Source organism: Chelonoidis abingdonii, chromosome 11 (genome assembly GCF_003597395.2).
Source record: "Chelonoidis abingdonii isolate Lonesome George chromosome 11, CheloAbing_2.0, whole genome shotgun sequence".
NCBI lineage: Eukaryota > Metazoa > Chordata > Testudines > Testudinidae > Chelonoidis > Chelonoidis abingdonii.
In genome coordinates this window covers 59,084,634-59,099,568 of record NC_133779.1, presented here as the reverse complement: position 1 = coordinate 59,099,568, position 14,935 = coordinate 59,084,634, and the positions used below count along the sequence as shown (strand labels likewise).

General features: G+C 57.9%; 2 protein-coding genes across 3 annotated transcripts in view; both read right to left on the bottom strand.

Annotated features, from left to right (window-relative positions):
* LOC116833677 (B-cell receptor CD22) overlaps window positions 1–14,935 on the bottom strand; it is a 231,375-nt gene that overhangs the window by 68,749 nt on the left and 147,691 nt on the right. The gene's annotated exons all lie outside the window — the stretch shown is intronic.
* Window positions 3,341–10,641, bottom strand: TMEM147 (transmembrane protein 147). 2 transcript variants are annotated; one of them, XM_075071160.1, is made up of 8 exons: window positions 10,577–10,641; window positions 9,761–9,911; window positions 7,332–7,401; window positions 6,696–6,761; window positions 6,453–6,589; window positions 4,989–5,073; window positions 4,328–4,449; window positions 3,341–3,635 (listed from the first exon to the last, which is right to left on the bottom strand). In XM_075071160.1, exons 1-8 carry the CDS (start codon window positions 10,599–10,601, stop codon window positions 3,515–3,517), a joined length of 777 nt encoding a protein of 258 aa, XP_074927261.1. In that variant the 5' UTR covers window positions 10,602–10,641; the 3' UTR covers window positions 3,341–3,514. The 2 variants fall into 2 exon arrangements, with proteins under 2 accessions (XP_074927261.1, XP_032651250.1); XM_032795359.2 differs by lacking the exon at window positions 9,761–9,911 and having other exon boundaries at window positions 10,577–10,632.

Sequence of the window (14,935 nt, the reverse complement as noted above, 5' to 3'; positions counted from 1 at the left end):
CTAGGAAGCAAGACTCCTGGGTTCTATCCATATCACTGTTTCTCATTGGCCAGGCACTGCTCACCCCTCCCCTTGCTGGGGTGGGGAAGCGTTAGCAGACGCCCAGTTCCCGTGGCAGGCGTAGCTAGGTAGCAGTGGCTTTCAGCTGGCCTGTCTCTGCAGCGATAGGACACAAGGAGCTGGACAGACATCAACCAATCAGCTTCAATTCCCAGCTGTCCCCCCCCACCCTCCCACCTCGGGACGCCTCCCTGGTTTGCATCACATGGACCCAGGACAAGAAAATACTCCCACTCCCTGAGGGGCTGACAGATGGGTGTCCTGCCTCCCTGTGTTCCTGGGGGAGCTGGCCCAGTGGGGTTCCGTGTTGTTCCATTGTCCCCCTACATGGAATGGCAGCTTGGAGGACAAGCAAGAGGAGGGTGGGGGACTGAGCTGAACTGCAGCACCTGCCCATCTAGCCTGGTATCCCGTCCACAGCACCTGCTGCCCTAGACTGGACCCATCCAGCCTGGTATCTCATCACCAGCACCTATCACCTAGCTAACCTGGAATCTTGCTCCCCCAGATCAGACCCATGGGTCCATCTAGCCCAGTATCCCGCCTCCACTCTGGCTCAGACCCCTTGGCCCCCACTCCCCCTCACTGATCTGTGCTGGATTCCTTGGGGGAAGGAGCACAGCTCCCACAGTGCACCTGGCTGCCCCATGGCAGGGGCCTTGATTCCAACCTGACCCCGAGGTGGAGCTCACCCCTCCCAAAAGCTAGGGGCTCCTGTCCACCCAGCTACTACCACCAGGGACCCCACACACACACCATACCACTCCAGAGACCCCAGCCCCGGGAATCAGCGACCACAGGGGGCAGGTTGGACTGCTCCACGGGGATAAAAATCAACTGTTTATTTGTAACAATTAACTATTAATATCCAATGCTTAATTTAATTTAAATGGGATTTTTTTGATGGACGACAAATCCAGTTTTCTTTTTAAAAAAACAAACCGATTTGAGATCCCGACCGCCTCCAATCATCACCACTCAAATAGCAGCGCAGCCGTCCACGCTTGCTACCAACATTTTACAGAAAGTAAAGCCACTGAGCGGCTGGAAATCGCTGGCACCGGAGTTTGCTAAAGGGTTAACTCCACTTTCAACAGCAGCTGTAGAGAGAAAAGGTTCTTTCCTTCCAGCTGTATCCAGCTTCGGCAAAGCAAAGTCAGGACACCCACTGAGCTGAGCGAGCAGAAACGCTTCTTTTCCTCTTCCAATGTATGAACAAAAAACTAAGCACAAAATCTGCTAGGGCAAAAATCTTGAAGGATTTGGTGACCGAAACCATTTACTTCAACCCCCTAACCCCAGGTAACCTTTCCTTTGTCTGATCAATTAGTTTTAAATGCAAACTCTGTTTTGATAAACGTACTTGGCCTTCTAATGGCTCCAGCATAGTGAAAGTCATTTTATATAAGTAATAAAAACCATTTTAAAAGGCCCGTTTGTGCCTTTTTAAACACATTCCTGTTTTTTAAAAACAAACCATCTTTTTCAGTTGTCTTACGTCAAGGTCATTCTACTGAACCAATAAAAATCATTTTAAAAGGCTGGGTTTGTGCGTTTTTAAATTAATCCCATTTTAAACACAAGCTATATTCTGATAAAGTTATTCTTCTGATCAAAATATGGTTTGCTTTTAAAAGAGGGAATTTGTTTAAAGAAGGCACAAAACCTGCCTTTTAAAATGGTTTTTATTAGTTAAACAAAATGATCATAAAGACAACAAAGTAAGTTCACGTTGCCGACACATTTAAGGTCATTTTATTTAATTATAAGACCCGTTCTTAAATGTTTGGATTTTGTGCATTTTTAATTGTGTTCCCATTTCCATTCAACAGCAGCTTGACCCCAATCACGAGCAGAAAAAATGATCGTGCAAATAAGGAACTTGCTGTTTTCTAAAGCGCCAAAAAATTCTGAACAAACAGCCGTTAGGCGACAAAATTGCTTAAATAAATGTTTCGAGCCATTTCCGCAATTCTATAGCTTAGCAGCCATTCATCCAGGGGCTTAATTTTTTTGGTTTTTTTGGATTGTTAGAAAATAGCGAACAACACGGTCCTCATTCGCCGGATCCTTCTTTTGACTTTAGCAAAAAGCAGCACCAAATTTACCACCAAGCCTGGATTTAGTTGTAACTTATGAGGTCTCAGGTGCAGAGCGGGTGTGTGTGTGGGGGGCAACCTTTGATAACGATGGGGATAAACTCGAGAGAGTCTAGAGGAGAGGGGCAAAAATGAGCAGAGGTTCAGAAAACCTGAGCTGGGAGGGAAGGATAAAAACCTGGACTTGTTTAGTCTTGAGAGACGACTGAGTGGGGATCTGAGAACAGGCTGCAAACATGTTTTGCGCCCTTCTAAGGAGGAGGGAGATCAAAGCAGAACAAGCAGGAATGGGCTTTACCTGAAGCCAGGGAGATGGAGGTTGGATATTAGGAAAAACTCTCTAACACCCAGGGGAGTTCAGCTCTGGAATCGGTGGCCAAGGGAGGCCGTGGGATCCCCGTCACTGGAGGTTCTTAGGACCTGGTTGGACAAACCCTCCGTCAGGGCTGGGCTGGGGTTACTGGGTCCTGGCCTGGATGGGCTCGGAGTCCCATTGCAATGACTGGGTTTTCATGGTTACCGGCAAAGGAGGCTCAGGGTTTCCTTAGAAAAAAAATCACTAGAAAGCGCAGCTGGGAAGCCAGGTTTACGAGGCTGATTACAGTGCCGGGTTCCTTCGCTCGCCGATTTGAATCCTGATTAAAATTGGTGATTTAAATCAATCCACCCGAGCCTATTGCCAGTCTATTCCGCCCAGGAGGGGAGTGGGATCATCCCCTGCCATGCTGGGCTCCCTGTCCCCTGGGGGAGGCTCCCCCAGCCTCACAGACCTGTCGGCGCTGGGACGGTGCCCACCAAGAGCTGTCTCCAGCCACTGCCCCCGACCCTGCCCTGTAATCACCCGTGTTTTGGTGTGCACCATCCTGCACTGGATCCGGCCCCCTCTGCTGAGCTGAGCAGACCTGGGTCGATTCCCACCCTAAGAGATAGAGGGTGCCCGGCACACACATTCACACACACAGGGCAGGGCTCGTTCCCTCCAGCGGGGACACACACAGCAGGGTTCATCCCGTAAAGCAGGGAGGGAGGGAGGGACGCACACGCATGCACACACACCAGGGCTCATCCCATCCAGCAGGGAGGGATGGGGACACACACACAAGCAGAGATCGTCCCCTCCAGCAGGGGGCAGTAGCGACACAAAGACACCTCCATACCCCGAATACCACACACAAAAAATGTTGAAAATAAAAAAAACCCGACAGCTGTGGTTTATTCTGACCCTTGTCCTGGTGGATCCAACATGGATCGGATCCGGTGCCTGCAGCAGGCAACAAAACCGGGTGTTTAGCCATCCCCAAGGTCCCTAGGTAGCAGAGCTGAGAGTATCCCTGACGGGGTGTGGGTGGGGGCGATTAGTTTCCGTGGACCAAGGTAACGAAGAGACCCAGGGAGCTAAGCGCCAGGAAGCCGGTGATGACAGCTTTGACCAGCAGCGCTGTCCAGCTGCCCAGCAGAAAGACGTGAACGAAGGATCTGGAGAGGAGAGAGACGGACGGGCGGAGACATGAGTTAGCAGGAACTCCAAGGCTAGGGCACTGCCCTGGGGAAGCTCACAGCACCGCAATGTCCCCACCCAATGAGGCCCAGCCTGGGCTGATCCTTGCTGTTTTCTGGTTCTGACTGCAGGTGTCCGGGGGGGGGGGGGGGGAGCGCTCTGTGAACGTACAGCGCCTGGTGCTGCGGGATGCCGGGCCGCAGTGGAGACCGTCAAGGTTGAGGAAGATTTTTGACAGAGCAGTTCACAGTCGTCTGCACGAAATGAAACTGTTGGCCCTGAACAAGGGTGGGGGGCAGATGTGGGGGGTTTGCGATTGTCCTAGGGCAAAGGAAGGGAGGGCAATGCCAGCACATATGATTTCAGGGGCCCCAAACATCTCTGAAGGGACCTGTCCCAAGACAAGCCCCACCACCCCAGCCAGGCCCCCGGCCCAGATAATCCCCCCCAGCTCCGGCCCCTAGAGCCTCCCCCTGGCCCCAGCCAGGTCCAGTGGGAACCTTAGCCTGTTTGCCAACCCCTGCACCCCACCTAGGTCTCTGTCCTCCCTCCAGCTGCAACTCTCACCTCCCAATCTGACTGGCCCAGCCACCCTCCCCAGACCCCCACCACCAGCCACGTCCCCAACTGCCCTGTGCCCCGCCCCAAGAGGCTCCGCCCCAGTGCTCACTCCATGAAGAAGGCCTTGTAGACGCTGAGGCCCAGCAGCAGGGTGAGGGGCAGGCGGTAGCGCTTGGGCAGGTCGTAGCGGGTGAACATCCACACCAGGGCAGCCATGGCAATGTAGTGAACCTGAGCAGGGAACCCAGGGCAGGAATGTATGACAGAGAGGAGGGCACTGTCCTGGGGAAGATCGCAGCACCAGGGTTCCCCCTCCCCCACAACTGTAGCACTGCTCGGGGGAAGATCACAGCATCAATCTGTCCACTGCCCACCCAATGTCGTCTGGGGCACGGTCCTAGGGAACCTCGCAGCGCCAAAATGTCCCCTTCCTTGGGGCTATGACACTGCCCCGGGGAAGCTCGCAGCGCCAGAGCATCCCCTTCTTTGAGCTAGGACACTGCCCCAGGGATGCTCGCAGCGCCAGAGCACCTCCTTCCTTGGGGCGGGGCTACTGTCCCGGGGAAGCTCACAGCACCTGCACGTCCACCTCCTTAGGGCTAGGGCACTGTCTCAGGGAAGCTCACAGCCCCAGAGCATCCCCTTCCTTGGGGGTGGGGCACTGTCCCAGGGAAGCTCACAGCACCGGCATGTCCCATTCCTTGTGGCTGGGGCACTGTTCCAGGGAAACTCGCAGGAGAAGGTCCAGGCAGCAGGAGAGGGGCTCTCACCAGATTGATGTTGGAGTCGATGCTCATCTGGATATATTTCCAGTCAAACTCAATGCCACGGGCTCCCACCCAGAGAGGAATGCACCTGACAGAGACACAGGGAGGGTCAGAGGTTGCTCAGCCCAAACACTGCAGCTGGGACAGGCAGGGAGTGCTCGTCCAGCACTGAGATGCAGCCAGCTCTGGGGCTGCTGGGGAACAGCCGCACTGAACATCAGGACGGGACGCGAAGGAGAATCCTTTGTCCCAATGACCCGTCATAGGGCCCTGAGTCGGTGACTGTTCACTGTGGCACAGCGCCCCCTAGTGCTGCGCTAGGGAACTGGGGCCAGCCCTGACTGCGGGGACAGTCCTCACCTATGTTCTGTTTAAATTTTCCCACTCATGTGGGGAATGAAATTTGTTATGTGCCCCAATATGGAGGCGACGTGTGACACAACCCTGTGACATATCACCTCCATATTGGGGCATGTCACAAAATTCATGGAGCAGGGGTGGGGCCGAGGTGTTTGGAGTGTGGGAGGGGGCTCAGGGCTGAGGCAAAGGGTCGGGGGGGGGAGTGAGGGCTCCGGCTGGGGGTGCGAGCTCTGGGGTGGGATCAGGGATGAGAGGCTCAGAGCTGGGGCAGTGGGTTGGGGTTCAGAGGAGGTAAGGCTCTGGTTGGAGGTGCAGGCTCTGGGATGGGGTCAGGGATGAGGGGTGCAGGGCTGGGGTGTAAGGGTGAGGTCTCCAGCTCGGTGTGAGGACTCTGGGGTGGGGCTGGGGGTGAGGGTGCAGGACTGGGGTAAAGGGTTGTGGTGCAGGGGGATGTGGGGATGAGGATTCCGGCTGGGGGTGTGGGCTGTGAGGTGGGGTCAGGGATGAGGGGTGCAGGGCTGGGGGGTGGGCTCTGGCTGGGGATGTGGGCTCTGGGGTGGGGCTGGGGATGAGGGGCTCAGAGCTGGGGTGTGGAGGTGAGGGCTCCGGCTGGGGATGTGGGGCTCACAGCTGGGGCAGAGGGTTGGGGTGCAGGGGGGTGAGGGATCCAGCTGGGGCTGCAGGCTCTGGGGTGGGGCTGGGGATGAGGGCTCCAGCTGGGGCTGTGGGCTCTGGGGTGGGGCTGGGGGGGGTTGGGCTGCAGGCTGCCCCAGGCTACGCTGGGGAGAGAGAACTCCCCACAGCAGCACCTGGGCTGGCAGGGGAGAGGCACCTCTCCCCACCGCAGCAGCTCCAGTCCGGAGCGGGGCTGGGGGAGGGCGCCGAGGCAGATCCGGGGCTGGGGAAGGGGCATCTCTCCCCGCCACTGTCTGCGTGGCACTTCATAGGCTGCTGCGCGGCCACGCAGCTTAGAGGGAACTTGGGCCCCACCCGTACCCCTTGCAGCATGGCACCCCCTAGCTCCGCACTGGGGCCAGGCTTGGCCGCCAGGGGAGGTCTCCCATCCAAGCCCTGGCCTGGCTCAGCGGGCAGGCGGGCGGGTCCCACCTGGACATGACGAGCTCGGCCGTGGCCCATCCCATGGCTGCCACCATGATCTTGTACTCGCCCTTCCCCGCGTTCCTCGACATCACCAGGTGCAGCCCCACCAGGTCAGCCAGATCCACCGTGGCCTTCATGAACTCCTGGGGAATACGCGGGGTTAAACGGTGCCCCTCACTCCCCACCCACAACCCCCTGCTAGCCCAGCCCTGGGCTCTCCCCCCCACCCCATCCCCAAGTTGAACTTACCCCCACAAAATCATAAGCCCCGGCTCCACCCTCCCAGGTGGGAAAGAAAGTGGCCAAGAACAGCATCTGGAATGAAAAGCGACGAGAGACACGACAACGTCACAGCAACGGGCCCAGCGCCTCCCAGACCAGGTCAATAGGCCCATGTAATCTCTCATTCTGCTTCCTGACCACTCCCCTCTCAGAGCCAGGGAGAGAACCCAGGAGTTCTGGCTCCAAACACTCCGCCTGCTCTAACCACCGGCCCCCACTCCCTTCCCAGAGCTGGGGATAGAACCCAGGAGTCCTGGTTCCCAGCCCCCCCCTCCCCCCGGCTCTAAGCAATGGACCCCACTCCCCTCACAGAATCAGGGACAGAACCCAGAAGTCCTGGCTCCAAAGCCTCCCCTGCTCTAACCACTAGTCCCCACTCCCCTCCCAGAGCTGGGGATAGAACCCAAGAGTACTGGCTCCCAGCCCACCTTGCTCTAACCACTGGACTCCCGTCCTATAGCCAGGGAGAAAACCCAGGACTTCTGGCTCCAACCTCTCCCACCCCACGCTAACCCCTAGACCCCACTCCCCTCCCAGAGCTGGGGAGAGAACCCAGGAGTTCTGGCCCCCAGCCCTGAGGTCGGTGACAGACGCACCCGTCACCTTGCAGAGCTGCACAAAGAGGTAGGTAGCTCCAGCTTGTACACATCTCCAGAAAGCGTTGTACTCCGACCTGTAGGGGAGGGGGGAAGAGATCAGCTGGGGGCATGTGGAGGTGCCCCCCCCCCCCGATGTCCCCAACCCAGGACAATCCAACCCCTCCCCCCACAGCCACCCCTGCAGTCCCAGGAGCAAAAGCAAGTTCATGGCAGAGGGAGGAATCCACCAGCCCAAACATTGCAGGGCTGTCACCAAGACCTCGATTCAGTCCCACGCGTCCATCTACCCCGGTATCCTGCCTCGCTCAGCCCTAGGGGCCCATCTACCCCGGTATCCTGCCTCGCTCAGCCCTAGGGGCCCATCTACCCCGGTATCCTGCCTCGCTCAGCCCTAGGGGCCCATCTACCCTGTATCCTGCTGCTCACGCCTTAGGGGTTCCATCTACCCCAGTACTTCAGCCACCACCCCACTCGGCCCATGCGCCCATCTACCCCAGATCCTGCCCCCCGCTCAGCCCCGGGCCCCATCTACCCCAGTATCTCACCACATCCTGCTCAGCCCCAGGGACCCCATTACCCCGGTACTCCATGCCTCGCTCAGCTTCCAGGCCCCACGTACCCCGGCTGCCTCGTCGGCCCCAGGTCAACCCGTATCTGCCTCGCTCAGCCAAAGGGCCCATCTACCCAGTACCTCACCCACCACCCCACTCGGCCCATGGCGCCATCTACCTGGTCGCCTCGCTCAGCCCCCAGGGGCCCATCTACCCTGGTATTGCCTCGCTCAGTCCCAGGGCCCATCTACCCCGATATTCCTGCCTTGCTCAGCCCCAGGGCCCATTCTCCTGCTATCCCACCCCTCCCCTAACCCATGCGCCATTCTACCCTGGTATCCTGCCTCGCTCAGCCCCAGGGCCCCATTCTACCCCAGTACGCCGTCGCCATCTATCCCGCTACCCCTCCCCCGCATGCGCCCATCTACCCCGGTATCCTGGCCCCACTCAAGCCCCAGGGGCCCCATCTACCCAGTATCCTGCCCCGCTCAGCCCAGTGTGGCCCCCAGTCTACCCCAGTATCTCACCCACCATCCTGCTCAGCCCAGGGACCCCATATACCCCGGTATCCTGCCCTCCGCCATCTCCCGGTATCCTGCCTCGCTCGCCCCAGGGACCCATCTACCCCTGTATCTCACCCACCCCCGCAATCAAAAGGGGGGGCCCCCCCAGGGGGGCCCCCAATTTTTTTTTCCTCTGTATCCTGCCATCCACTAGCCATCTCCTCTAATCCCCCCCCCCCCCCCCCCCCCCCCCTGCGCCCATTACCCCAGTATCTCCCACCACCACTCAGCCCCAGGCCCCATCTACCCTAATCTCCCGTCCATGGGCCCCAATCTACCTCTTTTCTACCCCACTCAGCCCCAGGGGCTCCTTTACCCTGTATCCTGCCCCGTCAGCCATTCTATCTCGGATCCCACCCCCTCCCCCGCTCACCCATGCGTCCATCTACCCTTGGTATCCTTTGCCCGGTCAGCCCATCTATCCGCTATCCCACCCCCTCCCGCTCACCCCATGCGTCATCTACCCCAGTTATTCCTGCCCCTCCCGCTTACCTGTTTCACCCATCACCCCACTCAGCCCCAGGGGCTCCATTCTATCCTGTACCTTGCCCGCTCTGCCTATCTACCCACATATCCATCCCCTCCCGCTCCACCCCATTGCCCATTACACCAGGTATCCTGCCCCACTCAGCCCCAGGGGCCCATCTACCCTGTATCTGCCCCGCTCAGCCCAGGGCCCCACTCTATTCCTGTATCCTGCCGCCGCTCTGCATCTACCCCACTATCCCATCCCTCCCTGCTCAACCCATGGCCCATCTACCCCGGTATTCCTGCCCTGCTCAGGCCCATCTATCCCATCCCACCCTCCCCGCCACCCAGCGCCCATTCCCTTGGTATCCTGCCCCCTCGCCCCAGGGCCCACCTACCCGGTATCCTGCCCTGCTCAGCCCATCTATCCTGCTATCCACCCCTCCCGCTCACCCCATGCCCATCTATTCCGGTATCTGCCCTGCTCAGCCCATCTATTCCCGTATCCTACTCCTCCCCGCTCCACCCCATGCAACCCATCTACCCAGTATCTCATCCACACGCACTCAGCCCATGGGCCCCTCTACTACCTGTTAGTATCCTTGCCTCCGCCTCAGCCTGAGGGGCTCATCTTCCCGGTTCCTGTCACTCAGCCCATCTACCCGATATTCAACTCCCTTCCCGCAGCCCTGCTCTGCCTCCATGGACCATCGTATCCAGTCTTCCTGCCCCCAGGCAGTATCCCCGCCATCCCCTCCCCCCTCACCCTGGAGCATCGCTGCACCCGAACCCTCCTCCCCAGCTGGCAGAGCCCCTACCCGTTAAGTACAGACCCAGGGCGGGGCACTCACAGGCCGGCTTGCTTGTAGGTATGATGAAAGTAGGGGAAAATAGGCCAACGCGAAGCAGTTGCCAAGTGGTGAAGAGGGTCCATGACTGCACTGGTGCCAGGATCAGTGTGGGGGTGCGGTGGGGGCCTGTCTGGCACCACCCGGATCCTGCCTGGGGAGAATGACAGGGATAGAACCCAGGAGTCCTGGCTCTCAGCCCACTCTGCTCTAACTCCCTAGACCTCACACCCCTCCTGGGGGCAGGGAGAGAACCCAGGAGTCCTGGCTCTCAGCCACTCTGCTCTAACTCCCTAGACCTCACACCCCTCCTGGGGGCAGGGAGAGAACCCAGGAGTCCTGGCTCCCAGCCCACCTGCTCTAACCCACCAGACCCCACTCCCCTCCCGGGGGCAGGAGAGAACCCAGGAGTCCTGGCTCCCAGCCCACCCTGCTCTATACCCACCAGACCCCACTCCCCTCCCGGGGGCAGGGAGAGAACCCAGGAGTCCTGGCTCCCAGCCCACCCTGCTCTAACCCACCAGACCCCACTCCCCTCCCGGGGGCAGGGAGAGAACCCAGGAGTCCTGGCTCCCAGCCCACCCTGCTCTAACCCACCAGACCCGACACCCCTCCCGGGGGCAGGGAGAGAACCCAGGAGTCCTGGCTCCCACCCCACCCTGCTCTAACCCACCAGACCCCACACCCCTCCCGGGGGCAGGGAGGGGACCCAGGAGTCCTGGCTCCCAGCGCACCCTGCTCTAACCCACCAGACCCCACACCCCCTTCCGACCCAGGGGCAGAACCCAGGAGTCCGGGCTCCCAGCCCCTGAGACTCACTAGACCCCACCAGTCCCCAGCACATGCGCCGCAATGAGCAGTAAGGTGGATTGACTCTTGCCCTGCCCCAGTGCACTCTGGGACCTGTAGTTATTAGTTTCCCTTGGACCAGCCTTTCTATTGGCCTAACTGGGTAATTGGACTACAACACCCAAGATGCAACGCCCACCCATCTGGTCTGGGAGCAAAGCTCTATGGGAATCAGAAACGGTTGCAGTACCATCGGACTACATCTCCCATGAGGCTGTGCACCCAGCATGGCGAGCGGGCAGCATGGTCCCGTGATGCAACAGGCGCTGGCAGCAGTGCACTATGGGAGCTGTAGTCTTCCAGCCGGCTTCCTCGGCCATAAGGACTACAGCCCCCCACCATGCATGGGGAGGCTTAATAATAGTAGCAGGGTCTGAGAAGGGGAGGAGGAGTGGGGACTCCTGGGTTCTATGCAGGGAGTGGGGGGGGTCGGGTGGTTAGAGCGAGGAGGGGAAGGGTAGGGGAGCTGGGAGCCAGGACTCCTGGGTTCCATCCCTGGTACTGGAATTCTGCCTACACTCCACATCCTGAAGCTAAAGGGGTCTGTGGAAGCCAGATCCTGGGGACAATAAGGGGTTATTAAAGAATCATTTCCCCTTCCCCCAACCCCCATAAGTGGCTCAATCCAGGGCAACCTGGCCAGATGTTCCTCACAGCCACATCCAGCAGCTACAAGGGTTTCCCTGCCTTAGTGCCTAATCCCATTGCGTAAGCGGCTGGGATTTTCTCTGAGCCCTTTATCCGGAGCCGGGATGAGAGGGTGGCAGAGGCACCGTCCGCTGCCGCCGCCCCCTGGTTAGATCCACGCCCTGACTCTTTGCAATTAGGTCCCTCTCAGCAGGCTGCCATAAATCCCCAGCTGGAGTCAGGTCTGCCCCCCAACCTCTATGCTACAGGGAGCAGGGTGGGGGGCTCTGCCCTGGCAGTCAGGACTGCCCCTGATGTCCCAGCACAGCTCAAGGGGGCACTGTGCTCCGGGGCGGGGCTCTCCCGTGGCAGCTGGCTGGCCCTGGTGCCTCGAGTGTGGTGCTAGGATTGGGCTAGTGTTAAGACCATGGATTTGGACATCTCGGTTCATTACTCAGTTCTGCCAGCCTGTTTTTGTGACCTTAGGAGAGTCACTGCATCTCTTGGGGCCATAGTTTGCCTGTCAGTACAATGGGCACCATAATCATCCCTTCCTATGGAGATTGTGACATCTAGGGCCAGCGATTGGCTTCGGCTGGGCAGCACCCGGCACAACAGGGCCCTGATCTCAGCTGGGCCAGGGATTGGCTCTCACTGTGTCTGGGCAGCACCTGGCACAACAGGGCCCTGATCTCAGCTGGGGCAGGACTGTCTCTCGCTGTGTCTGGGCGAGGTCCGGCTCAACAGGGCCCTGATCTCAGTTAGGGCAGGGCCTGTCTCTGGCTGTGTTTCTGGGCAGTGCCTGGCACAACGGGGCCCTGATCTCAGCTAGGGCAGGGCCTGTTTCTGGGCAGTGCCTCGCACAATGGGGCCCTGATCTCAGCTAGGGCAGGGCCTGTCTCTGGCCGTGTTTCTGGGCAGTGCCTGGCACGACAGGGCCCTGATCTCAGCTGTGGCAGGGCCTATCTCTGGCTGCATCAGGGCCAGGGTCCAGCCCACTGGCATCTCATCTGCAGCCTCTAGCTGCTCCCAGAACCCAAGTCCCCAGGATGCCAGTGCCCCAGCTAGGTCGCCCCACTGCAGCATCACATGACTGGTATTGGACTTTCCCAATCAGCCGAGAGGTCTGAAGCTAGGCCCCGCGCTGCCATCTGTGCACATCCCCAGCCCCCGTCCCTGCTCCACACGCTCTGGCTGGTGTCCTCAGCCTCGCTTCCTGCTGACATCGGCTCCTAAGTGGGTCATGCGCAGCCTGGGAGCCCAAGGCTGATGCCACGCAGGGTGACCTTGCTGAAGAGGCTCTTCCTCCGTCATAGCCAGATTGGCCACTGGGTGGCAGCCTGGCATTGCCATTTGAATCAGCTCACCTGGCCTAGATTTGAAAAGGAAAATAATAGGACAGCTGGGTTATGGTCCAGTGGGCACCAGGACTCCTTGGTTCTAGCCCCACTTGTGGGAAGGGAGTGGTGTCTAGTGGTTAGAGCAGGAGGGCTTTGCTAACCCCAGCTTGTGTTCTCCCTCCTGGAGAAGGCGCCCGTGTTAGTGGGAAGGTCCAGAGCCATACTGGGTTACTCAGAAGTTTCAAACACAGGAACAGCTGCTACTTCCCCTTCTAAGGGAGTAAACAGATGTTGCAGGCAGTGAAAGCAAGTGCTGGTGCGTAAGGAGAATGGGTTGTGGGGAGCAGCAGATGGGGTTTTTCAGAGAAATAGCTTATAAGTCCCATCCTCCAAGAGCCCTTTGCCTCCTGTGACTCAGTTTCCCTTCTATCATACATGGGTAATAGATCTGAGCTATGGTGCTTTGTCTACCCCTCACCCCAGCTCCACTTCTCTATCACCTCAACCACTAGCTGCTTGTCTGCTGTTCCTGGCCTGTTGTGTGCCCACCCCCCACACTCAGGGAGCTGTCACCCCCTGCTCTGGTGCCAGCCTCCATCATCTCCTAGTTATATCTTTCAAGCCAGTCCCCAGGCCAGCCCCACCCTGACATTATCTGGGTGCATAGGGAGCCATATAGCCTATGGGTCACTCCTGGCTCATTGTTGGTTTGTACCAGCTGCAATGTCCTTGTATAGGTCGATTGTAGGATTGCCTTTTTGTGCTGAGTGGATCGGTAACTGTTTCCTATCTTTTAACCCCCACCTAGGAATCAAGGAAATAAACAGTGGTGACTGCTGGGGATCTGTACAGGGACTGCCCTATTCCCAGCTGACTGGTAAAAGGCATAAAGACTGAGGTGGCAAAGTCTGCAAGCAATACAGAGTTACTTGAGCTAGGGAAGTCCAAAGCTGCTGCTGCTAAGAGTTACCTAGTGTAATGATGTCCCTTTGTAACACCAAGGCAAGTGAAATTCAATGTTGATAAATGCAAAGGGAAAAAGAAACAGTCCCCATGCTGCCCACAAAAATGTAGCCTCACGTGTTGTCACTGCTCATGAAAGGTCAGGTAGGCAGTGTGGATAGTCCTCTGAGGGCAGCAGCTCTCAAAAAGCTAACGAGCGTTAGGAACGGCAGAGACAGTAAGACAGAAAATACACCACCAAGTTATAAATCCATGGTATGGCCACACCTCAAATACTTGGTGCAGTTCTGTGCCCCATCTCAAAACAAAAATTAGAAGTGGAAAAAGGTGCATAGAAGAGCAACAAAAACTGTATGTGGTATGGAACAGCTCACAGGTGCAGAGATTGAAGAGACTTGGCCTGTTCAGCTTAGAACCAAGGTGACTGAGGGGGGATATGAATCTATAAAATCATGAATGGGGTGGAGACACTAAGAAGAGACCAGGCAGCAGGTGTAAGACAAGCATAAGTACTTCCTTCACCACACAGCTGGCCAGCCTGGGGACCTCACTGCCAGGGGATGCTGGGAAGGCCAAAATTATAACTGGGTTCAAAAAGAACTAGTTAAGTTCAGAGGATAGGGCCGTTGATGACTTAGCCAAGATGGTCCAGGACAAAACTTCATGCTCTAGAGGTCCCAAAAGCTCATTGCCAGCAGCCAGGACTGGACAGGGGATGGATCACTCTGGAACTGCCTTGTTCTATTCATGCCCTCTGAAGCCTCTGCTCCTGGCCCTTGGCAGAGAACAGGAGATTGGGCTGGATGGACCATTCTTAGGCTTGTGACATGCCTACCCCAGCGAGGTCCTGGCAGGAAGCTGGGGCTGCTACAACAGAATTCTCTGGCTGCAGCCAAGAAAGGCAGAGATGTCAAGACTCTAGGGTTGCAAGTCTGGGCAGCTGTTTTCAAGAGGCACTGCAGGCTGTGATCCAGGGGGCACAGGCTGGCTATTGGCCCGTTCAGGCTTTGGAAGCGCGCTTCAGCTACACCCGACAGCTTAGGAGCAGGGGGCATTTTCTGGGCAAGCACTGGCAGTTCAGCCTCTGGAGGGACATGCTAGGAAAGCACATACCAAGCACAAGGCCCAGCACCCTGCTTCGGCCGAGAGCAGCCCTTTGCCAAGATTATGTCTCGCTTGGCATGTCACCATGGAGAGACTGCAACAGCTGGTCAGCTCAAGGCAAGCAACAAGGCAAGGCCCTGAATGGCTCCATTCAGAGATCAGGTGTGGACAAGGCCCTGCCCTGGCTGGGGAGGTAGGGACTGCCAGCCTCCAGGAAGAGAGTCATTATGAAGCACCTGAAGGCTACACCATCAGCAATGCTTTAATTTCTCCACCCCACCATGGTAGGACACCC